At 33.7% G+C, this 27,747-nt stretch overlaps 1 protein-coding gene across 2 annotated transcripts in view; it reads right to left on the bottom strand.

The window, feature by feature from the left end:
* LOC150102217 (SANT and BTB domain regulator of class switch recombination) overlaps positions 1–27,747 on the bottom strand; it is a 213,683-nt gene that overhangs the window by 71,343 nt on the left and 114,593 nt on the right. Inside the window, exons 9-10 of one of the 2 annotated variants that reach the window (XM_090399431.1) lie at positions 19,581–19,625; positions 12,389–12,674 (exon numbers count right to left, since the gene is read on the bottom strand). In XM_090399431.1, the coding sequence (XP_090255557.1) occupies positions 12,389–12,674; positions 19,581–19,625 (331 nt within the window). The remainder of the gene's footprint in view (positions 1–12,388; positions 12,675–19,580; positions 19,626–27,747) is intronic. The other variant, XM_090399432.1, reaches the window with a different exon arrangement.

The raw sequence follows: 27,747 nt of genomic DNA, 5'->3' as shown, positions 1-27,747 counted from the left end.
GAAATCGAACTCACACACATCTAATTAATAACAATAGTTTTTAGTTAGATACTGTGTTTGCCCATGCAACATATGGTTTTGTTTCAGTCTATACAGCATAGTTTCTGTATGAGGGGACATGTGATTCATTAATTAGTGTGTTTTTATCCCAGTTGTCTCTAATTGCACTATTTGTTGAGAAATATATTACACAGACTCCTCATACTTTATTCACTGGCATAATAAAAGTACTTGTTTTTATTGCCTCTGCAGTATAGTGGTTGTTAGGGAGGGGTGTTGTTTACCATTGCAAGTGAGTTACTATCTCCCCACATGAACTTGTTTAAGCTTTTTTTCATGTGTGAAGTATATGCGAAACTTTTATTGGTAACAGAAAACTAGCTGGATGACAGTGATAATATAAAACGAGTTTTGATATGTATATAAAGTCAATATCAACAGTCCCTGATTACGAATGCATGATGAAAGGGACAGGAAGATTTGGAGCTTCCCTGGAGAGCATTCGAAGTAAATACAATTAACCACTGCTTTGAAATGAAACATATGAATAAACAATATTTACTAATATTTATTAAGCGCCGAAATACGCAGGAAGCAAAGTTTGTGAACCAACACCAATGTGTGAATTTTTGCATTAAAATATAAAAAATAACAAAAAATAAATAATAAAAAAGTTAAATACGTTTCTTTTAAAATAAAAAAGCTACTTAGTTTTAAAACATTTTAAATTTGTTTTCATTATTTCCTGGCCCCCCTCAACAAAACCTACGGCCCCCAAGGGGGCCGTGGCCCACAGTTTGGGAAGCGCTGATCTAGAGCACAAATAAAATTTGCTTGTCTCTTCATGAGAAACCAGAACACATGGCTCTATTAACTGTTATAACCTAAGAATGACACAAAAATTATTGACAGTTTCCCTCAACATATTCCAAGGAAAAACGTCTGCAGAACTTCTATATTAATATAAGACTCATATTATGTCTTATATTAAACATTTCTGAAAATGAAGAAAAATGATTTTGAAGAAATTAAATTATAACTCATTTTCACCTTCAACTTCCCATCCTATGAATAAAATCTGCAATTGCTTACTATCTCCGAAAGTCAAAATAACACCGTTGCTGCTATATGGTGTTTACTAGATGGTGTAGATGTGGCCTGGGATAACATGGAATTGACAACACTAGCCATGAGATCCAATGGGATAACAACAAGCTTGTGTATAACTGTAGTTTTTAAATTTGAATTATACTTGATGAGAAATTTTTCTAGAATATGAAGTATATTCACAACTAAGCTACATTAAAAGGAAGTGTGCTCTGCATTATGGATTACTAGAAGGCAGCTGATGTGAAGTTAACAGCCTCTATCTAAAAGTAGCTTAGTTGTGAAGATACTTCATATGCAACTTGGATAAAGAATAAAATAAGAATATAATTTCTTGTCAAGTATAATTTACTTTATAAATAAGTGAAAAACTTGTCTATAGCTATCACTGATCCACAGTATTTTTATAACAAGATGATATACCTTCTGCTACTTGTATATTCAAAATATATGATTTTTATATTAATTCAACCTTGGTATTGCTTTCAGATCTGGCTCCCACAGATGAGACCTCACTACAAAATACAGTTTCAAAATCCATAAAATGTTGCAGACCTTCTCCTGTATGACTTAGATTTTCATCTTCTGCCTTCACAGTTGCATACTGAAAACCACACTTGTTTCATAAATTACTGAAGTTCCAAGGATACCCTAACGGGGGGGGGGGGTCATGCTTGGAGAATTGCATATTGTTACTTTCCAGTCAAATAAAGGTACTTGAACATGAGATATCCAATCTGTGACCTCTGTTACCGATTGGAAATAGTAGAACATCCATTTTACAACTGCCCTTTTGCCCTGTGTATTGAGAAGAGATTAAGTAATATGTTGGGTATTCTATTACTTACAACAGAAGAGGTTTTTCTTTTGCAATACTCACAACCTGCCAGCAATGAGAAGAGAATTTTGATTTTTATAATAATTATTATTATTATTATTATTCAGGCCTCCATGGAGTCAAAAGACTCTCCGTGGGTAGTCCTTTCTAAGAAACACAAGTCTATCAAGACTCATCGAGGGAGGTCCCTCCTAGGAAACACAAAGTCTATCATACCACTCCTTAATTAATGAACTAAAATACCATTTATGGAAGGTTAAGAAGAAACATGGATTTGAAAAACCAGCAATATGATATACAAATGCTTTACAGTACTGTACTGAGGAAATTTTATTGTTCAGTCAGACAATTTTTGTATTTAGAAAGAAACATCCTAGCCAAAAATATCAAATTTTTACCAGGTGAGAGGGATGAAATTCTGTCTATTTTTACTATGAGAGGTTTTTGTAAATGGGTCCATCCTTTTAGTTTAATGTGGTCTTATGGTCAATTGCAAGGATGACTGGAGAGCAATCAGATAAGGCTACCATCTAAGTATTAGTCATCTTTGGGCTTTAGTTTTCAATTGATCTTTTGGATGTTCATCTACATGAGACCGGTGAAAAAAGAAAAATGATAGTCTTTGGTTAAATTATTATTATTACTATTAAGAGAGACCTTGAGGGCATCAGGGACTCATCAAGGGAGGCCACATTCTACACACACACCAGCTATCATACTTACTCTTGAATTCATTCATACTGCTTGCACTCACAACATCTAATGACAATCTATTGCAATCATGCACCACCCTATGAGAGAAAAATCTAGCCCTCACCCACCTCTTAGCAGCATTCATTCTCGGCTTCCAAGGATGCCCTCATGTCCTTTCCCCACCATCAATAAATTGAAAAATTCTATCAATTGAAATCCTGTGTGACCTTTTCGGAAGTTTGTGAGTCTTCTCAATCTTATCACTCCTCTTTCTCCTGTTTGCTAGTGTGCGCAGTCTACAAATTCTCGATCTGTCTTCATATCCTATAATCCCGATATCATTTTTAACACTCTCCTTTGCACTCTCTCCAATATATCAAATTAACGGAAACCAGGAGACAAGATCTGCACACAAGAGTCCAAGTGAGGTCTTATCAAGGCTTTATAAATAGGCAAAATGACATCCTTCTCTTTACATATGAACGTTCATTTCAGTATTGCAATCATCTTTTGAATTGTTATTTGCGATCTTTGCTACATGGTCCCTGAACTTCAACTTCCTATCTACTAACACTCCAAGATCCCTAGCCTCATCAGTTTCTTCAAGCATAATCCCACCAATATAATACAACACTGGATATCTAACACACCGAAGTGAATGACTTTACATTTACTGACATCCATTTTCCCATGCCCACAATTCCAGCCTATTCAAATCATTCTGCAAGTACTGCATATCAGAAGCATTCATGATTACCCTACCTATCTTTCATCATCAGCAAATAGCTGCATGTCGCTTGTCAAATTCTTCCCAATATCATAAATGTATCCACTGTTATTCAGTCTATACATTAATGATATTGGGAAGGATTGGACCAAGGGTATACTTGTGGTACACAGCTAGTTACCTTAAATCTTGCAGGCTCACATCTCCCATATGTCACTTTTTGATGTCTGTCAGTCAGCCATCCTCTTATCCATGCTAATATTCTATAATCCAAACCCATATTCTCCAATTTATGCAACAGTCTATCAGGTTGTATTCTGTCAAAAAGCCTTAGCAAAATCCAAAAGTATCATGGTGCATCCATTCTTCTTGTCTAGTTCAATGGTAACACTGTTACAGAATGTGAGCAAGTTGCTAAAACATGAACTTTCCTTAGTAAACCCATGTTGCTCATTGCAAAATAGAGATTCGCTGTCAACCCATTTCTGAATGCGAGCCCTAACCAATTTTTCCAAAATCTTCACCACCACTCCTGAAATACTAATTGGTCAATAGTTGGATACATCGGTCTTTGCATCATGCTTGTGCAATGGAATTATCATACATTCTTTCCATTCCTGTGGAATCTTTCCTGTTCTGAGACTCATATTAAACAGCCTGGTCAATGGAATAGCCAGTTCAGCTGAACATTCTTTTAGCTCACATGCTGACAACCCAGTCCCTATTGCTGAATTCTTATTCAGTTTTTGCAACAGCTCTAATACCTCATCCTCATACACCTGAGTTTCTTCATCCAGCGAACAGGTAGCCGTGAGCTCAATGTCGCATACACCAGGTTGATAGCTTTTAACAAACTGAGCACTCATTAGTTGAATAACTTCTGCATCTGTAACCCTCATGCCATCTGCATTTAGAAAAGTTATTCTTTCATATTCATTCTTTCTTTTACTTGCAGCATATCGATAGAATTCTTGTGGGTTGTCTTTAGCATGCAGAGCCAGTTTCTTTTCATACTCAGACTTTGCTTTCTGATGATGTAATGATATAAAAAAAGGGGAGGCCTTTTTCTGTATCTCTCATACCATCTATTTGTCTTTTCTTTCTCCTAATACTATCAGGCTCTCTTTCACCCCTATACTAATTACTCTAATCATATGATGAACACTGTTTTACTTTTTCACTTCAGTACATAGCAATGTGCACATCCAAGAGGAAGTGTGCTCTGCATTATTGGATAAAGCAACTGATGTGAAATTAAATTTGAATGTTTGTTCAAGGTGCTGAAGCCTTACTCTTTCAGCCTGAAAGCATAATGATGGGCTTTTTATTTCAAAAGTTTGGGAAATTATCATTCCAATTGTATTAAATAATTTTTTAATATAATATATACATATATATATCTGCATGCTTATCTGTTCCCCTAAATACCAACTCTCTCGTTGCTCATTTATAGTGAATGTGCAATGTTTATTATTATGAACAAACTGCAGGATTTGCCAATGTATATCTGGAAAACAAAAGAAATATCTTGACTGTCACAATTATGGTCAGCAGTTTAGAAGGCCATGCTATAGAAATGCACAGAATCACTACTACGTAGATACAAACATGAGATAAATATAGTTGTATGAAGTTCTCCCAAATATGGGAAACTAATTCTTACACCTCTGTCCATTAACCAATGCTACCCTAGCACCCTAAAGGTTGTCCTTTCTATAACTTTAGACTTTTATTCTAACAATTTCCAGTTTGTTTTTGTGCTGCTTATGTTCATGTTATAATTCTTATATTGTATATGTATCTAGTAATGTCTCTGTGACAAAATACTGGAGTCATAAAACCACTGATTAATTTCTTCCACATATTCTCTTTATTCCATTAAACAAGAATTGAAGGATGTACAGGGCAGATGGTGTGATGTAAAATCAGATGAAAGAGAAGGATGTACACTATCTCCACTGTTATTCATCAGTTGAAAGCTGTTGTTATATTTTATTTATTCATTATTACTTTTTTTTTGAAGTGGGGCAGAAGTAACTAAGACTACAAGGCAAGTGTTTTGCATAATTTAATTGCATGTGTTTTCTGGCTGGTCTGACAGTTTTATGTTATGATAAACCCAAGTTTCTAGGAGGGAAAAGGAGGAGGATAGGCTAACTCACCTTCAATTGAGAAGTCCTCATAAATGTTTTTGATATTCCAGAAAGGATTATTCAAATCTAATTAAAATAACTAAACAATGGGTTTATTGGTCATAAAGATTTAATATTAGTCACCTACTATTTTCACCACATAACCTAGTGGCTTCATCTGGGTTTTGATGGACATACAAATATGAATATACAACACAACAAGCATTAATTATGAATCAATGCATTACTAAAAAAATACCAAATGTGTTGGAACCGTTACACAAGTACAACAGAAACATGTGGAGAGTGGATGCTGGCATGTGGTCAGTCATTGTTCAGCAGGTGCATCTGATAGTCAGCAGAGAAAATAAATTCTGCTGTGTTTAGAGATCTAATGAGTGATTTCCAAATGCCATACAAAATCATCCCTTGGTTTCTGTTTAGAGTACCTTGTGAGTGGATTACCACTGTAACCTCTACATGCCATATATAGAAGAAGACTACAGCTTCTGCAACATCAAAGAGGCTACAATGGTAATCCATTCACAAGGTACTCTAAACAGAAACCAAGTGATGATTTTTGTGACATCTGGAAATCACTCATTAGATCTCTAAATACAGCAGAGTTTAATTTCTTTGCTAACTACTGGATGCACCTGTGCCAGCATCCATGCTCCATGTGTTTCTGTTGTACTTGTGTAACAGTTTCTACACATTCAGTATTTTTTTAGTAATGTATTGATTCATAATTAAAGTTTTTTGTGTTGTATATCCATATTTGTATGTCCATCAAAACCCAGATGAAGCCACTAAGTCAGTGGTTCTTAACCTTTTAGTAGTCACGGCTCCCTAAGTATCCTAAAATATTTTTTCAGACCCCTAATTTGTAGTAACATAATAATAATAATAATAATTAAACTTTTTTTTTAAAAAACAGTGATTTTACTTACTGATTATAATGACAAAAAAAAATCAGAAAACAGAAATCAACTTTACTTAAATATTACTATAAAAACTTTACTGTATTTATATTTAGGAAATCAAATAATGTTCTTTGTTTGTTCATTTTATAAGTGGGTAAATTTTAAGAAATAACAAATCAGTATTACAGCACTGAAAATTTCGAAAAGTAATTGCATTCAAGTAGCACTTATCAATGTTAAGTTCTATGCATTCTTACTAATATTGTTTAAAACGGCAGAGAATCACTTCTATCACACATCCAGTAGGCAGATGTCACGACTTGCAGTGTTGCCAGCAGCAAAAAGTCAACTTGTAGTGCCACCACAAAAGAAACTACTGCATTAAACTGCATAATTCAGATTACTAATATAAAATGATACAAGTTTGAAACAAAGTAAAATAAAGAGCAAAAAATAATTATTTTAAGAGATTTCAAAATTTTAAAAACTAGAAACGTTCTATAAATTTTCCACGGTCCCCTGGTTAAGAATAACTGCACTAGGTTTTGTAGCAAAACTAGTAGTATTAAATCTTTATGACCAATAAACCGTATTTAGTTATTTTAATTACCTTAGTTTTATGGTCGAAAATAATATACTTATCATGATTATTCAAATCTTTACAACTGAAGGATATTACTGATAACAACTAAGCTATGGATGGGCTCCACTGTATGAATAAAACTAGTATTAAACTTGATATAAAAACTGGAAATATCAATCTCAGTTCTTTATACAGATGATGTTACAGTCCTAAATAAATTGACTACTATTCTTCAGGATTATTTAACTAAACTGAATAACTGCTATGACAAGTTTGGTATGAAAAACCACCAAAAGGACAAAAACTATAAAAATAGGCAGGAACCATAAAACATCAATTATAATATCAATGTTGGCTTACAGAACAAGTATTCAGGAATTTAGGCACAATTTTTAGACCATTATCCCACTTATTGAAGGGGCTTGAAAAAAAAATGTTCCAGGTTTGTTCTCTAAGGCAGGTCTTCTGAATTATCTAATCCTCAGCTCAGCTGTGATATACTAATACATACTGAAAGTTTATTTTTCACTTGGTCAGACTGTAATAAATTTAGCTTAATCCTTTATCCAAGTGTGTGCAAACAAAGTATCTTCAGGACTGGTAAAGTGGTACAACATCGGGCAACTCCTTGCAAAGGTGGAGCAAGTTACCAACACTCCTATCTCAGTATCTCCCATAATGCAAAACACATCTCCTTGCAGATATGTATAATGATATGCATTAAGGGAAGGGCCACAACCCAGACTAGTTTCGACCTTTATTGAGGTCTCTTCAGTGGGAGCCAGGCTCAAGTGGAGATATCAGGCAGAAGCAATAGCAGGTCATCTCCTCCTATAGGAGTTGCCAAACGGTGTGTCACCTTTTTATTAAATTACTCTGGATTTAGAGAAAGATGTTGAAAGTTTATTTTTCACTTGGTCAGACTATAATAAATTTAGTTTAACCCAGTGTGTGCAAACAAAGTTTGCGCCTGAAAGTATCTTCAGGACTGGGGTAAAGTGGTACAACTCCTTGCAAAGGTGGAGCAAGCTACCAACACTCCTATCTCAGTATCTCCCATAATGCAAAACACATCTCCTTGCCACTTGGGCCTGGCTCCCACTGAAGAGACCTCAATAAAGGTTGAAACTAGTCTGGGTTGTGGCCCTTCCCTTAATGCATAACATTATACATATCCGCAAGGAGATGTGTTTTGCATTATGGGAGATACTGAGATAGGAGTGTTGGTAGCTTGCTCCACCTTTGCAAGGAGTTGCCCGGTGTTGTACCGCTTTACCCCAGTCCTGAAGATACTTTCAGGCGCAAACTTTGTTTGCACACACTTGGATAAAGGATTAAACTAAATTTATTATACTAATACATACTGTGGGCCAGCAGCATTTTGTGAGCGTGATTCATAAAAAAGATAGCATCAAAGCATAAATGAGATATTACTGTATAGTACTATGATATCCAGCATCCTTGTAAATACATATCAGGGATTCAAGATGATAATGAAGTCACATTAATTTGTTAGCACAATAGCCATGACAGGCTATTGTGCTAACAAATTATGGTTAAGAAATGATCTATTTATAATTACTTAAAATATATATAGTATTCGAAATATATACACGTTAGCACAAGAATAATGTTTAATTTGCCAAATATTTCGGTCTGAATATTACAGACCATCTTCAGTGGCTACATAGGAATAGTTTTTAAAAACTATTCCTATGTAGGAATAGTAATAGTTTTTAAAAAACAAAGTGGAATACGAACAATTGATCATTCATACATAGAACGAGTTGCATGATGTCATATCGCTAAGTATTAGAAGAGTAAACATTTTTAAAACATAATTAAAGATATTAATTCAAAAATTCATATAACGATCTTAAATAACATTAGACTGATAAAAAAATAAATAAATAAAAAAATAATAATAATTTAATGTGTTATCCTAATTAAACTTTCTCAAATTTTTGATATAGATATACAGTCATTACGATTCAAGTTAGGACGTTGAAGTACGGCCTCTATACTTTCTTTAAATAAACATTCAAATTTGCAGTGACATCTGTGTAGGAGGAGAGTCTTGGACCAAAGGATGTTGTGGTTTGTTTCTAATCCGTGCTGAGCTAATCCAGATTTCTCAGGTTTGTTGTGTTAAATTGATGACTGATGCTCTTGAATTCTTTTTTTTTTTCTATGGAACGTCCAGTTTGTCCAAAGTAAGAAAGATTACAATTACAAGGAACTTGATACACACCAGGTAGACAAGGTTGAGCATTTATCTTTAGATGAAGGGAAATGGTTGGATAATTTGTTAATAGGTGTATAAGTGGATGTTAGATCATATTTCTTTAAAATTCTCGAAATTGGTTCTGAAATCCCAGAAATGTAAGGAATTGGAACTCGACGTATTGAATCTTGGTTGTTCTGTGTTGGTTTGTAAGAATCGAAAAGATGTTGTGTACTCTTTTCGGAGAAGCTATTTAGTTTCAAGTGATGTTTGATAGTCGAACGTTCCTTCTGTAATAAATGAGAAGTTGAACAGTTAGTTTTGGCTTGTCGGAGTAAACATTTTGTGACTCCTGTTTTTTGACAAGGGTGATGAGCAGATTCTTTGAGAATATAATGACCTGTGAAAGTTGGTTTTCTGTAAACTGTTGTAAGAATACCAGAAGGTGAACGGATGAGAAGGACGTCTAAAAAGGATAACTTGTCGTCTTTTTAAATTTCCATGGTAAACTTTATACGAGGATGTAAGGAATTGATACTGCTTAAAAAGGAAGGTAAGGAGTCTCTGTCATGAGGTCATACAGCAAAGATGTCATCTATATATCTAACCCAAAAGAATGGTTGAGGGAATAGATGAGAACAGGACTTCTTCTAGATGTTCTAAATAAAAGTTTGCAAGAGCAGGAGAGAGTGGACTTCCCATAGCTGTTCCTTCCACTTGGTTGTAAAATTTATTTTGACATAAGAAATATCCAGAGTGCATTACGAAATCAAATAGTTTTATAATATCTTGTGGGAAGATGTCAGCTAGTAATTCCAAAGTCTCTTTGAGAGGTACATTCGTATATAAAGATTCTATATCAAAGGCAACCATAAGATCTGTAGGTTGTAAAGAGAAGTTTTTTAATTTATTTAAGAAATCAGAAGAGTTTTTCAAAAAAAGTGTGAGTTGCCAATGTGTGACTTCAATAATTTAGATGGATATTTGGCTATGCGATAGGTAGGAGAATCAATACAATCCACTATAGGGCAAAGAGGAATATCTGTCTTATGTATTTTTGGTAGACCATAAAACCTCGGAGGCCTTGCAAAATGAGTTTTTTGTCTTTCAATAGTGTCTATATCTAAACTTATGACCTCATCTAGAAGGGAATTTAATTTCTTCAGTTGTCTGTTGGTTGGATCGTAATTGAGTTCCTGGTATGTTGAGTGATCTCGAAGTAAAAGGGAAAGTTTTCTTTTATAGTTTGAAGAGTCCATAATTTCGCTTTTCCCTTGTCAGCTTTGGTAATGATGAGGTGACTGTTGTTTCTTAAGGAATGTATAGCTTTCTTTTCAGAAGGAGATATGTTCGAAGGAGGAAGCTTGGCTTTAAGTAGCGAAGAAGCAACTTCTAGCCAGAGAGCATTAGCTTTTTTCACTTGACAGATGAATGAATGAATGAAGTTCCATTCGATGTTAACTAAAAAATCTAGATATGGAATCTTTTTAGGGACAATAGAGAAATCATGTTCTTTTGAGAGGTTGAGTGTTTCATTATCGGTTAAAGGCCAACCGGATACGTTGATTATCCAATTATCTGGAACTTGGAAAGGCTTGATTTGTTTAGAAACAAGAACATCATATTTGTGGTTTAGATGTTGATTCTGTTTTTTATAAGAACGTTGTAAAGAGCGTTTAGCTACATTCAGAACTATGTTTGAAAGATGTGGTTCTAAGTTTGTGGAGATATAGATATGGAGATCAGAAATTAGCTGACTGTTAATAGCCAGATCATGTTTAGTTGACTGTTAATAGCCAGATCATGTTTAGCTGCTTTGAGTTGATTACGGATTAAAGATAAACTGGTGTTCCTGTAAATATTATGAGCTCCAGGAGATTTAATGGTTTCTTTAATCTTAGCAAAATTAGGAATTATCTTGTTGTCACAGCATTTTTTTAAAAAGATGATCCTCGCTCGTAACTTACCTTGAGTTACTGATAGTTTGCCTAATTTACTGGTTTTTTTGGTGAAGTTTTCCCCGTGAAGGAATAAAATTTGATTTTTTAACGATACTTGTGACATAATGATTAGAAATATATACACGTTAGCACAAGAATAATGTTTAATTTGCCAAATATTTCGGTCTGAATATTACAGCCCATCTTCAGTGGCTACATAGGAACAGTTTTTAAAAAACAAAGTGGAATACGAACAATTGATCGTTCATACATAGAATGAGCTGCGTGATGTCATATCGCTAAGTATTAGAAGAGTAAACATTTTTAAAACATAATTAAAGATATTAATTCAAAAATTCATATAATGATCTTAAATAACATTAGACTGATAAAAAAAAATAATAATAATAATAATTTAATGTGAAATATTTGGCAAATTAAACATTATTCTTGTGCTAACGTGTATATATTTCTAATCATTATGTCACAAGTATCGTTAAAAAATCAAATTTTATTTCTTCATGGGAAAAACTTCAAAAAAAACCGATTAGGCAAACTATTAGTAACTCAAGGTAAGTTACAAGCGAGGATCATTTTTTTAAAAAAATGCCGTGACAACAAGATAATTGATACAATTATCTTGTTGACAAAAATATTACAAGACAGTAACAAGTGCTGAAGCCTACTTCATAGACCAAATCTAAACTGTAATGATGTTCTTGCTATTCCTAAAGTATGGGAAATTGTCATACAAAATTGTGTAAAATAATTTTTATATATGTTATCTTATTTTAATGTAATCTTTTTTTTTCCCTCCAGGAATATTTTAATTTAATTCTATGCTACTTCATACATATTGGGATTCCACTGTAATCATGGCCCTAACTGTACATCATTCTTAGTATTGTTTGAATTAACAGTACTTACAATGTCCTAAGATACTTAGGATGAAATATTTACTTATTAAAACTTATTACTGTTGTTATTACATGTGTTTGTTTAGTCATATAGCATACATTATCATAGTGACTGAGATTATATAGATGATATTTTAATGGAGTATTTGTGAAATGTTCACTTAAGAACATGAATGAATGGAATGGAATGTCTTTGTAGCTTCTATAAAACCATTTCTATTCATTTTAATCCCTGTTCCAACAACAACATTCTGTGATATTAATGCACAGACCCATTAACAATGAAAATAATATTAGTACTTACCGTTGCTACACCCAAAGGATCAAGGGGATCAAATTTCCAGTTTTTCTTACCACAACACGGAAATTTACCAGAAGATGAAGCTTTCAATTGGTCAAGTAAGTGACAAAATGCAACAGGTTCTGGATGGAAACGGCACTTAGCATAATCAGAACAACAAAAGAGCTTTTCACAAGAAGTACAATATAGATATGTAACTAAGCCCCAAATTTTCCAGTATACACTTCTCCACAAACCCAGTTCTCTAAATAGACTGTCAATATAATGTTGTATATTAAAGTTAGGATCCCTAATGGGAAAAAAAAAACCTGTAAATAATTGTGTTTAAAAAATATATTACTTAAAAGCAAATATATTTTCTTTATTAAATAAAATATCAAGTTACACTATCATATTAATATAATGCAACCTGTTTTATAATGATATCTTGATACTATACAACCTCTGTCCAAAAAGAAACCAAACTTTTCGAAAATAGAAGAAACTAGTGGTGCCACCTGTTGTATCTTTTTGTTGTCGAAAGGAGCAACCTTCATTAGTGTTGTGTCAACTGTTTATGACATTTGTTTCATTAGAAGCCGAGTTATAGTGCCAAGAGTGACAGTGTGTTTTGACGATCTATATTCATGCTGTATGCGACGAATTCTATCAATCTCTTCAAAACCTCGAGATAAAACTCACCACTGACCATTTGGCCAGGCGGAACAAATTCTTTGTGGATAATGCATGCCCTTGGAATCGTAGAAACAAATCAGCATTGTCTTTACTTTTGACTTCTCCAAGCAACTTTTTTTCGGATGCCCCTCTTCTGGTGGTCTCTACCCAGCACTCTGCCGCTTTGTTTCGGGCTCATACTCAAAACACAGTTTCATCACCGGTAATGGTCATTTCAAGGAAGTTTCAGTCCTTACGAGCAGTTTTAATGAGGTCCTTGCGGTGTTCAATTCGATACATTTTTTTGGTTGTCGGTCAACTTGTGGGGAACAAATTGTTAATTCAATTTACGAAGGCCCAAACTCTCAGTCAAAATATTGTACACAGTTGATTTTGGAATCCCCAATTCATCTTCAATCAATCTTATAGACGGGTTCGGGTTTTCTTTGATGAAATCACGCACTTTTTGGATGTTAACTTCGCTCAGTCCAGTTTTTGACGGCCCGGCTTTTAGTCGTCCTCAAGAGTCTCACGACCACTTTGAAATCGCTAAACCCACTCGTAAACTTGAGTACAGGATAAACATTCATCACTATATGCTTTTTGAAGCATTTGATTCTGGTAAAACGTTTACCAAGTTTAACACCAAAGTCAATTGCAGCTCTCTGTTTGAAACTCATTTTCTGACAGTTCGTCAAAACACACTGTCACTCTTGGCACTATAACTCGGCTTCTAATGAAATGCCATAAACAGTTGACACAACACTAATGAAGGTTGCTGCTTTCAACAATGAAAAGATACAACAGGTGGCACCACTAGTTTCTTCTATTTTCGAAAAGTTCAGTTTCTTTTTGCACAGAGGGTGTATATGTTATATATTATAAATGTACGATTAATATTACAATAAAAATTTTTTCTACATTTCACATTTTAAATGTTCAAATATTTTCTACGAATTTAGAGAATAGGAACAACTTTTAGACACATTCGGGATGCAGAATGTATTAGCTGTGGTAATTATAGAATTTTTTGTTTGTTTATTTTAACAGATTGTTAGTGCATAAGGACACACGTGGTTATTCCATAATTAAACATCATGGCTGGATTTGAGATTGGCTATATGAGAGAGAAAGTTGTGTATGGGGGAGCAGTATCAAGAAGGCAGAACATTACAAATTGGGTTTCATCCCACAGGGCTTAGTACTGGGGTCTATATTGTTTAACCTTTATATCAATGACACTGTCAGTGGATTGCAGGGGGGGAGGAGGGATATTCAGTTGTTTGCAGAAGAAATGAAGCTAGGAAGGGTTATTAGTAATACTGCAGATGTGGTAGCCCAGCAAGAGGATTTGAATAAACTGGACAGATGGGCAAATGAATGGGGCTCAGTTTAATTCAGCAAAATGTAAAGTCTTGAAGTTTGAGATTACATCAATGGGAGGCATACTCTGTTGGAGGAAGTGGTGATGACTGATAGAAACTCTGAGAAGCAATACTGACCTACAGAGATAAAAGAGTTGTCATTCCATTGTATAAATCCTTCAGACTACACCTGGACCACTGTACTCAAATTTGGTCCCCAGGATTTGAAAGGGATAAATTAACTGCAGAAAGAGTGCAGAGGTGGGTTAACAAGATGATATCAGGACAGTACCACATTAGTTACGAGGATAGGCTGAAGGAATGTGGACTGCAGAATTTGGTATATAGAAGAGATGATATGATTGAGACTTAACCTGTTGAGAGGTAGTTATAGGATTGACACTAGGGAAATCCTTCATTTGATGGAACAGGGTGAAGGAGTGAGGACAAGGAGCTATCCCTGGAAGTTATGAAAGGAAGCTGTAAGCAAGAGGGTAAGGACTGGTTTCTTTGCATGGAGGATGGTTGAACCATGGAATGCATTGCCTAATAGAGTGGTGAGAGCATGAACAGTCAATGGGTTCAAGGAGTGGTATGATAGACTTCACATTTTCTAAGGTGGGTCTCCCATGATGAATCTTGTGACTCCATGGAAGCCTAAATCATCATAATAATAAATTCTGCAATGTTGCATAGATCTTAGTCTCCCTCTGGGACCTTTTCCTGCTATCCTGGTATCAAACACCTGTTGTTATTATTATTTGTGAATACTGCCAAGTATTATGGAACTTCCATGTAATTTAGCTAGTTGCCCTAATCACACTAAATGTAAAAATACTAAGATCTAAAAAACTAGGTATTCTTTTCTACTCAAGATGCTATTTTTCACCCACTCATATAATTAACTTTATACAAATTCCAAATCTTCCCATTCTTAGAATACTGTTCAAATTTAGGGTGGTGCACCTAAAACCTCCCTAAAAATTCTCAATGCTGTTCAGAGGGGAGCAATTCAATTCATGGATTATCCCTTCATTACACAGTTCAACTATTATCTCACAGATTTTTTTAAGTGATTCTCAATCAGAAAAAGTTCATTAGTTCTGTGAGTAGGCTAAGGATTTTTTTTATTTCTTTATTAATTTTTATTGATCTCCTACACAGTCTGAAAATCCTACTCTAGAGAACAAACATGGAATTTTTTCAAGCCACTTCAGACCACCAATAAGTGGAATGCACTATTTCATCTCTGTCTTTTCTACAAACACTCCCATGTCATCACTGTTGCACTGAACTGACAACCAGCATTCCTCCACTTTCTTTTGGGCCTATTCACACAAGAGAGCAGCTGCCCAACATTCCTTTCAGTACAAATAAACACATATCAAACCTGCTTGCTTTCCTATTGCTCTTTTATTCCATCTCTCTCTCTCTCTCTCCCTCCCTCTGAAGCACCTTTGTATTGAAGTGTTTTTGAACACTACAACTTCCAACTCATTAATTAAAATGTTGACAAACTTCTTTTCCAACTGCTACCTGTTATACCTCACACACAACATAAGTTCTACCTCTCAAGTATGGGATCTGTGCAAAAAAAAAATTAAAATTACTTAATTTAAAATAATTATTTGATGTTTGAACTTTCATATTAAAGTCATCCTCAGGAGTACAAATATACACACACAAAGAGACACAAGTTATATTGTGATTCACTATATTATACTACAACAGTGCTACTATGGTCAACTGTTGACCCTGGCCTGAACTCTGGCAATGGAAAATATAATTGAAACAAAAAAATAAATAAATAAAACTGCATCATTATCTATTGGCTAGAGTTTAATTCTATAAATTTCTGTTATTTTAGATTCCTATGATCTTGCTTAAAGAGCTCTGGAACCCTGCATGATGGAGGATCAATAGTTCTGAAAGGCCCAATTTCTCATAATTACTAAATTTGATGTATTGTTTTGTTTTCTTATTGGAAATGTGCGCTGTTTCATGTATGGAAAGTTGCAGGTGCAATGGATTTGGTATACACCTGGCTGGGCAGGAAATCCTTGGAGGAGCTCGAGTAGCACTTTAATTTTGTGGATGGTTTAAAATGTAATATAAACACCATGTTTGTGTAGTATTCTCTGTATTTTTCCAAAATTCCTTTAACACATAGAATGGCTATGGTCTTACTATAATTTTTTTAATTATTTTTGGATGTATTCTTGTAGAGAATTCTGCTAACCAAAGTCCAGCTCAGATAGGTTGATGATGTATTCATTATTTGGTCCTACATCTGCCAAACATTAAACACCACTGAAAAACGAAATGCACTTTCATTACTGGATACATTTGTCATATATCTTTCCTCAGATGGTATCTTTCATTGTCTATCATAAGTACTCCCCCCCCCCCCACACACACCATGAACAGACCAATGCCTATGTATAGATTACCACCATCCAACACAAAAACTAGGTGTCATCAGCAACCTCAAAAACAGAGCCTTGACAATTTGCTCTGATAAGCAAGCATTAAAGAATGCCCATAGCAGAAAACAATCAACAGAATTCTCCACAACAATACATAAAAAAATAATAATAATAATAATAATAATAAAAAGATTACCATAAGGCCATTGCTATTCTGTATGCTAAAGGAATAGTGGTAAAAATTAAATAAAATACTAAATAAATGCAATGTTTTTACTACATTTAAACATCATCCACAAAATTAAAGAACCACCTACTCAACTCGTTCAAGGATATCCATCTCAGCCCACTTAGGTGTATTAATAAATCTAATGCACCTATAACTTGCTATATATAAGTAACAGGATGACTAATTGCAATAAGCAAAGAATAACACACACATAGCACATTAAATTCAATAATTATAAAAAATCAGTTCTTTCAAATCATGCACTCGAAATATGCAAATTGATTAGAAAACACCCATTCCATATACTATACTGAAAAATGATTATGATGGTCTTAGAATCTCCAGAATATGGATGGCCCCATTTACAACCATAACATCTAGTTCAAGTGACAAAAGGATAACATAACTCTTAAACCAACCAAACTAACAAATACAAAATTAGAACTGCAGATTTTAACAACTGGTTCCAGTACTCATAAAGCATGACAATATGACTCTACAATAACAGAGCTCCAGAGAATTAAACTTTAGTCAATAGCTAATGATGCAATTATATTTTAATTATTTTTTATTTTATTTATTTATTGATTGATTTTTGTCTCTAACCAGAGGTCAGACTAGTACTGGTGAATCACAATGACGTTTTTGTCTCTTGGTGTGTGTGTGTGTGTGTGTGTGCAATCATGATGTTAAACTTGATATGAAGGTTGAAATGTCAAGTAATTATTTTATTTTAAATTAATGTTACAACTTCATGAATGGTAAATGAATTAAGGTACTGGAGAAGTTGGTCAATGGCAGAATTCAGGAATAGGTGGATAGGATTACTTGCCTTAGTAACTTTCTATAATAAAATGACAGAGTTGGATAAAGGAAATGGCTACATGATAATAGTGCTGAACTTTACTAAGGAATTTGACAGAATATTCTATTACTTAAACTGGATTAAATGGGAGATGATTACGAAGCCAGTGATATCGATAAGAGTATGTGGCTGGCAGACAGACAAATAGGAGTATATATAGTAGGATGAGCCTCTGTAGCTCAGTCCATATAACGAAGCCCTTTGGTCAGAAAGACCTGGGTTCAATTCCTATTAGTGACATGAGGAACCTTTATCTGGTCTCTTTCAGCGAAGGTGGGTTAGCCAGTCTCGTATGGAGGTAGAGGGTTTTTTTTCTCCCAGAAACTCGAGTTTTTTGTCTCTCAAAACAGACAAACCAGCCAGTGGAACATAAGTAATTTATAGACAAGAATACTTTGAGCCATAGTGGTAATCACCTTATTCTTATATTATGGTTAGGAAGTCCAAGAATATTTGGAAGGCCATGGGCGCTTAAATACCTGTTAAAGCCGCTGATGGATGAATGGATGGATGATATGGTAAGGTGGAATGCAGGAGAAGACAGGTGACCATTAGTGTACTACAGGCTCAGTACTTGGATCACTGCCATCCAATTTGTTCATTAATGATAAAGGAAAATGTTTGACAGTTGTTTGTTAATGATGCAAAAACTAGGTAGGCTGATGGTTAATAAATATGATGTAGTGAGCCAGCAGGATGATTTAAACAATGTAAACACAGGATGATGGTTGCTAATTTAATGCAGCAAAATGTAAGGTTATGCATTTTAGAATAAAAATTGTAGTACATGATATGTACTACACTGGAGGATGTGATAGCAGTCTGCAAAAGTTGGCAAAATAGGATCACATGGAAGTTGAATGAATTTAACAAATATTATGCACATTGTGTGAATAATGGTTAGTGTGATTCTTTACCATGATGAGTCTTCATTCACACATGCAGTTTCATTGAGATGCTTATGTAATAAAAATAATAATAAATTCTAGGAACACTTCAAGTTTAATAGTTATGAAATTAATTGTATGCTCCCTGTTGGTTTCAAGTGGTTTCAGTTCTGCATAGGTGCACTCCCTTGATGAATCTTTGGACTCCTTGGAGGTCTCATGTAATAATATGATAATAATAATTAATGTTTCTACAAATGAGATTAAGTGGAGCTAACTTAAATGGACAAGCATTATTTACTGTTTTTGAATAGTTCAATGATATATCTGAATGAATATGTTACTATGGATCAAAATGGAATTCACCTGATCTGTATATTAACACATCTTCAATAGCTGTCAGTTTGGATTCCATTTTCCCAATTATCAGCTAAAAGTATATAATATTAATAAAATAATCCAAAATGGCAGTTTTTTTGAGTTTTATAATCTTTTATTGAATATATATTTAAATCAGTGGAAACTCCACAGGATCAAATAATATGATATGTAAGTTTTTTAATGCACCTGGACATAGTGAAGTTTTCAAAGGAAAAAATAACAGAGGCATGTAAAAACTATATACTTATTTCATTTCAATTAAGTCTAACTCATAAATAGAGTAAGCAGTAAAATTCCAACTTTCATCAAATAAAAGAAAAACAAAGGTAAGAAGGTGGACAATTATAATAAAACAGTGAAATTTTATGCAATAAATAAATGAATTTTACCTTTTGTGACAAAATACAAGTTGTCCTCTTTGATTTAAATCATACCTGAAAATTTTAAAATAAAACTACAATATTCCATAACATTCATGTTATGATATGTGATTATGAATAAAATTCATTGTTATTATAGAGATCACAAGATAACATTTGGATTACAGAATTCTGAAGTACAATATATATATATATATTTTTTTTTTTTGGATGCAAGTTAAATATTTGATGATTAGTTAAAACCAGTAAGAATTTCACTTTCACTGCTTTAATGGAAGATATATATTGAATCAATTAAACTAGATGACATTCATTAAAAAAAAAATATATATATATATACATATTATTGAAATTATTGCTAATATTTCAGTTCTGTATCAGAACCATTTTCAAAACAAACAAATAAACTAGTAAAAGTTTTAATGCCATTAAATTGGACTAGTCACTACTAACATCAGGTTCAACAAAAATGTTCACAAATTCATGTGAAGAGAAGACACAAGAAATAAGAAAAGTCTCATTGATTATGTTATCTTCATGCTGGCTCAGGACAAAAGAACAGATATGCAAGGGATTTGAAATAGGAAGTAATCATCAGTTTGGGCAGGATAAAATTGAATACCATATTGAAAAGAAAAGTAAGACAAGAATCAAACCTTACAGACTCAGTGGCAAACTTTGAAGAAAACACTGAGTATTCCAACCAGAGAAACATGGTGAAGTTGTCTGCAATAATAGAAAAATGAAAACTCCATGGTGGACTCAGAAAGAAAAGAGTCAATCATGGAAAAGAAGAAATCATCCAAATTTAGGGGACAGGTGAGTGTAGGTCCAGGTAACACAGACATGAGCAAGTAGGAGAGTGATCACATGATGCTGAACATAAGATTGTGAAAGAATGAAAATGTGAGTAGAGTGGCTGATGGAGAAGACATGGTGGAGTAGTTTAATGATCACTTTATTAGGTATTTCATTCTGGAAAAGTAGATTTTATTCATACAGAGATGGGGAGGATTCAAATTTATTCATAAAGAGCTTTTGCCGCCTGGGGTGGTCCCTGAGTTTGCCGCCCTTCTCAATACACACCAAAAATACTACAAAAAAGTCAAAAAGACGTATGGCAATCTTAGTCACCATCACCACTGATCAGACTGGCGGGTGTTTTCCCGCAGCTCCTTGATCGCTGTAAACTCCCAAACATGCAGCAGTATGATAGAGTTGTTTAAATCTGAACTCTAGACCATAGGTGAGCAACTTATTTTTGTGGGCATGCCAAAATTGCCAAATCTTTGATGCAAAATTTTCTCACGTGCCAACCAAAATTTTGGGGAACATATTATTATTTGGTGTCTTTTAAGTATTGGGAAGACCTTTTCAAATAATCATACTAGAATGGTAAAATCAAAGAATATTATAAGAGTGATTATTGTAAGACATGTAAGATTGAATGAATGTAAAAATTAGTGACGGAATTTTTACTTATGTCCTTCTACCCTGTTGATAGCGTGAATATTTTTTTATTTGCATTTAAGTGTATTTCTAGCTGCCATATAAAGCTGCAATTTTAACATCAGCAAGAGTAAAACAATAATTCTGATTTCTTTTTTTTTCATAAAGATCAGTTAGACACACGGTTTTTAAAGTTTTTCCAATATATTGCAGTGCACAATCGTTTTACTTGACTAAAGCATAATAAAAGAAAATAAAATTAAAGATATAATTTTATTACTTCTTAATCCTTTACAAGTAATACATAAAAATTACAGATAAATTGTTATTTTACCTACATAATATATTAAAAGAAATTAATCTTTACCATTTTTAGCAGAAAATATCAAATCAAAACTAGAGAAAGAAAAATAGTGGACATTTTATTTATTTAGCATCAATGAGACTTCTGCTGTTACTACATCACTAATGAAAGATAATTTATATCAGGTTTATATTTTGTAACCTGTAGAGATATGTAGGCGCTACTAGTTTCATCTGTAAGGCTACTCCTGTTACGAGACTTAACAAAGTTCATCACTGAGAACAATGATTCACAAGAATATGTAGATGCAAAAATGGATAATAATGCTGTTGCAAGGGTTTTTAAACATGCAAAAGTTTTGGGAATACCATTCCAAATTCTTGATACCTCTTTTTCTGCACTTCTCTCTGTTACTCCCATCTCTAATCGCTCCTTTTCAATCAATTCTGAGATCAACAAATTTCTGCATCCGAATTGAGCTACAATGAAAATCAATCAACTGCATTTCAAAATCATCCATATTTATCCACGAAAGCATCTGCAAGTTCATTTGAATATATTTTCGTGTCCTGTAGTTTGAGATTCAAGTTATTTAAATATTCACAAAAATCTGCAAAAACACATCAGTTTACAAACCCACATGATGTCATACATTTCTTTATAACACATTTGTTGATTAGTCAAAAAGAGATTTATCTCATCCAGGCATTCAACAAATCGTTTCTGAACAAGCCCTCGACTAAGCCAATGAACATTGTTGTACATTATTAGTCCTTTGTACACCGAATCCACCTCATTCAATAGATTCTGAAATTGTCTTTTATTCAAAACAAGTGCAGAAATGTAATTAACAACCTTGGTTACTGTTTACATCACTTCTTGAAGTTCCTTTATCCCAGCGTTTGCACATAAATTCTCCTCATGTAGGATGCAATGAAAACCTATCAGTTGGATGACCAACATGTTTTGCAAATAGATTTACAAATTCTGTTTCCTTACCTATCATGCTGGGCACACCATCTTTTGTGACGGATACCACTTTTGAAATATCAATTTGCCCAAATAGATAATTCGTTCATAACTGCTTAACATATTTCACACCATTGGTACGCTCAGGTAGTGTAACAAGGTTAATCCTCTCTTTGCATACTTCGTCATCTCTACAAAATTGAGCAAAGATTGCCAGCCTAGTTGATGTAATGTCTGTACTCTCATCAACACAAATAGAAAAGAACTTACATGAAGCCAAACTTTTGTTAATCGTTCTGCTGTATTCCTTTCCAACTTGAGTATCCTACCCTTAATTGTTTTTCTACTCACAGACAATTCTTTAATGGACTGAATAATTTTTACCTTTTCTGAAAGGTTGTCAAAAAGGAAAGGAGCACATTCTACCCATGCTTATTTAATATATTCCCCATCACCGAGTGGTTTCCATGTTGGGCAATAACTTTTAAATTAATTAACAACCTTGTTGATGAAATAAATCAAATAAATTTTTTTCATCAACAACCTTGTTGATGAAAAAAATCAAGGTTCGATATGTTGATGAAGTAAATTTCATCAACATATCGAACTGTTTTTTTGTCTTGCTCAGTTCACGAGAAATTAATTCTCTCTGTTCTTGCTCACTTTTATGACTTAATTTCTTATGAACAGTTGCAAAATGTCTCTTTACAGAAAAAGTCTTACAAACAACTGATTCGGAACATAAAATGCATAATGCTTTATTATCTTTCTTAATTATGCAAAATTTTTCAGTCCAGCATTCTTTAAATTGTCTAATATCATTTTCATTTGAATGTCTGTTTCTTTGCTGGTGGTTGTGATATTTTGCTCAATGTGTAAAGAGCAGGTAGCAAATAAATAAATAAATATATATATATATATATAATTGAATAATTATTAAATAGTTGCTTTCTTCATACAGCTGTTAACTTTAATGAAAATCGGATTATGGGGTGTAAAAACGTGGACAGAGACATACACACACTGACAAAAATTATAATTTGGATTCGGAAAATCTCATCATAATCACTCTCTGCATATACCAACCAAGTTTAAGCAAACCAAAAATTAGTACAATTATAAGCTGACCTACACACATGCAAACGAAAGAGAAGGGTACACATGCAATCTAATCACATGCAGATAACACTTCATAATCCTGAATATTAATAATACATTTCACATAGCTTTAAAAATAACTTACCGTATTTACTCGAATATAACTCGCATTCCTGCTTTCACTTTACGAAAAAAGAAATTGAAAAGTTTTGCGTATACCTCGCACAGAAAAAAAAAAAAGTTTAAACACATTTCAGGGTGATAGTAACTCACTACCCATGGTAAACCACACGCCCTCCCCCAGTAGCCAATAGTGACTGCAGACAGAAGTATAAACAGGTCGTTTTATTCTATCACTGAATACAGTGGCATAGCTATTTGCCGCCCTTTTCAATACCCACCAAAAATACTAAAACAAGTCAAAAAGACATAGCATTTTTCACAATCTGAGGCTTAGTCACTGTCACCGCTGGTAAGACTGGCTGGCATATTCACCGCAGCTCCCTGATCGCCATAAACTCCCAAACACACAGCAGTATGATCGATTTGTTTAAATCTAGACTCTAAACCAGGGGTGAGCAACTTGTGCATATCAAAATCGCGAAATCTTTGATGCAAAATTTTCTCACGTGCCAACCGAAATTTTTGGGAACATATTATTATTTGATGTCTTTTAAGTATTGGAAAGACCTTTTCAAATAATCAAAAATCACACTAGAATGGTAAAATAAAAGAATATTGTAAGAGTGGTTATTGTAAATATTGAATGAATATAATAATTAGTGATGGAATTTTTACTTACGTCCTTCTACCCTGTTGATAGCATGAAAATTTTTTATTTGCATTTAAGTGTAATTCTAGCTGCCATATAAAGCCACACAATTTAAAGACACAATTTTTAACATCAGCAAAAGAGTAAACAATAATTCTGATTTTTTAAAAAAAATTTCTTTTTTTTAAAGATCAATCAGACATAAGTTTATTCAAGTTTTCCCAATATATTGCAGCGCACAATCTCATAATCATTTTACTTGACTAAACCACAATAAAAGAAAATAAAATTAAAGATATGATTATATTACTTCTTAATCCCTTACAAGTTATACATAAAAATTACAAACAAAATAAATTGTTATTTTACCTACATAATATATTAAACAGAAGTTAATCTTTACAATTTTTAGCAAAAAACATCAAATCAAAACTAAAGAAAAATAGTGGACATTTTATTTATTTAGTATCAATGAGACTTTTGCTGCTACTGCATCATTAATGACAATTAATTTATATCAGGTTTATATTTTGTAACCTTAAAAGATATGTAGGCGCTACTAGTTTCATCTGTAAGGCTACTCCTGTTACGAGACTTAACAAAGTTCATCACTGAGAACAATGATTCACAAGAATATATAGATGCAAAAATGGATAATAATGCTGTTGCAAGGGTTTTTAAACATACAAAAGTTTTGGGAATAGCATTCCAAGTTCTTATCTGCACTTTTCTCTGTTACTCCCATCTCTAATCATTCTTTTTCAATATTTTCCAAGTCAACTCTGAGGTCAACAAATTTCTGCCTCCAAATTGAGCTACTTTGAAAATCAATGAACTGCATTTCAAAATCATCCATATTTATCCACGAAAACATCTGCAAGTTTATTTGAAGATGTTTTCGTGTCCTGTAGTTTGAGGTTCAAGTCATTTAAATATTCGCAAAAATCTGTAATAAACATGAGTTTACAAACCCACACGATGTCATACATTTCTTTATAAGGCATTTGTTGATTAGTCAAAAAGAGATTTATCTCATCCAGGCATTCAACAAATCATTTCTGAACAAGACCTCAACTAAGCCAACGAACATTGTTGTATGTTATTAGTCCTTTGTACACCAAATCCACTTCATTCAATACATTCTGAAATTGTATTTTATTCAAAGCAATGGCAGAAATGTAATTAACAACCTTGGTTACTGTTTGCATCACTTCTTGAAGTTCCTTTAGGCCAGCGTTTGCACATAAATTCTCCTCATGTAGGATGCAATGAAAAACTATTAGTGGATGACCAACATGTTTTGCAAATAGATTTACAAATTCTGTTTCCTTACCAATCATGCTGGGTGCACCATCCGTGTGGTGCACCCAGCATGATTGAAATATCAGTTTTCTGAATAAATAATTCGTTCCTAACTGCTTTACATATTTCAACCCCAAGTATGCTCAGGTAGTGTTACAAGGTTAATCATCTCTTTGCATACATCGTCATCCGTACAAAATCGAGCAAAGATTGCCAGCCTAGCTGATGATGTAATGTCTGTGCTCTCATCAACACAAATAGAAAAGAACTTACATGAAGCCAAATCTTTTGTTAATTGCTCTGCTGTATTCCTTTCCAACTTAAGTATTCTATCCTTAATTGTTTTTCTACTCAGACAATTCTTTAACGTGCCGAATAATTTTTACCTTTTCTGAAAGATTGTCAGAAAGGAACGGAGCACATTCTAGCCATGCTTCCCTAATATACTCCCCATCACTGAGTGGTTTTCCACGTTGGATAATAATTATTGAAACCTCAAAACTAGCAGCAACTAGGCCTACTTGAAATAAATTTCAAAATATTGGACTATTTTTTTATCTTGCTCAGTTCACGAGAAATTAATTCTCTCTGTTCTTGCTCACTTTTATTACTTAATTTCTTCTGAACAGTTTGAAAATGTCTATTTACAGAAGAAGTCTTACAAACAACTGATTCGGAACTAATGCTTGATTATCTTTCTTAATCATGCCACATTTTTCAGTCCAGTATTCTTTAAATTGTCTAATATCCTTTTCATTTGAATGTCTATGTTTCTTTGCTGGTGGTGGTGACATTCTGCTCAATCTGTAAAGAGCAGGAAGCAAATAAATATATATATATATATATATATATATATAAGAAAACAATTAAATAATTGCTTTATTCATACAGCTCTTAACTTTAATGAAAATCTGATTATGGGGTGTAAAAATGGACAGAGACATATAGACACTGACAAAAATTATAATTTGGACTCGATTTCATCATAATCTCTCTGCATATACCAACAAGTTTAAGCAAACCAAAAATTTGTACAATTATAAGCCGATTTACACATGCAAATGAAAGAGAAGGGTACGCATGCAATCTAATCACGTGCAGATAACACTTCATAATCCTGAATATTGATAATACATTTCACATAGCTATAAAAATAACTTACCATATAACTCGCCTTCGCGTATAACTTACAACCCTGATTTTACTTTGCGAAAAAAGAAATTGAAAAATTTCGCGTATACCTCGCACAGGAAAGATAAAAGTTTAATCACATTCATGTCAGGGCGATAGTGACTCCATGGCAAACCACGCTCCCTCCCCAGTAGCCAATAATGACTGCAGACACAAGTAAATCACTGAATAAGGTACAGACATTTGCAGTCTGTGTATTATATTTCTCAACAGATAGTGCAATTAGAGACATCTGGGATAAAAATGGCACTGACTAATGAATCACATGTCCCCTTCCCACAGAAACCATGCTATTTAGACTCAAGCAAAACCATATGCTGCACCGGCAAACTAAAAACTACATGTGTGGGAGTCTTCCCCCCAGCTCAAATGCAAAGTAACAATAAAAATCAATGGAAAGTGTTAAAATTCGTAAACGTGTTAAAGCTAAGAAATATATAGTGAATATTTTAAGGGGATAAAAATCCCTTATTGTTTTTCAGCCAGTAAGCGAAACTAAGATCGAAAACTACGATCTGAACGTTTCATGCCGACGAACTGTCGGCGGATCCAAGCGTAAGTGACCACTTAGTAGTGCCACACCAAGGCAACTCGTTGCAAAGGTGATAGGCTGTTAGGCTGTTCATCTTAGTTATAATACAGTGAATATTGTTATGGCACTTTCAGATATTGAATTTGGTTGAAGAGAATTACCATTTCAATTCAAAAATTATCTGCTGGCTTTTATCTTTGACTCGCGCGATCTTTTGTTAACACCACACCAGTCATATGCACATCTTCACAGCCGCTATATCTTTACTGGCCTAGTACCATAGCTGTCTGTTCATTAGTCATTCATGAAGGATTGTTCATTAAGTATCTCGAGTCTTGCAAATTACTGGTAATTTTTGCTTGAAATAATGGGAAAGATGCTATTTGGGTAGGATGCACACAAGGAAACTGCTCTCTAGGTAGGAAATAGCAATTGCAATCGTGGTACGAGATATATGCGCGAATTTTACGAAAAAGAAACTGAAAACTTTAGTTTCCGAAAATCCCCACACATACATTAATTGACAATAAATACTTCCAATCCATATTTTAATGACTTT

Source organism: Typopeltis vanoorti, chromosome 10 (genome assembly GCF_054136105.1).
Source record: "Typopeltis vanoorti isolate ZY-2024b chromosome 10, IOZ_Tvanoo_1.0, whole genome shotgun sequence".
In the NCBI taxonomy this organism is placed as follows: Eukaryota; Metazoa; Arthropoda; class Arachnida; order Uropygi; family Thelyphonidae; genus Typopeltis; species Typopeltis vanoorti.
This window is presented reverse-complemented; position numbering and strand designations above follow the sequence as displayed.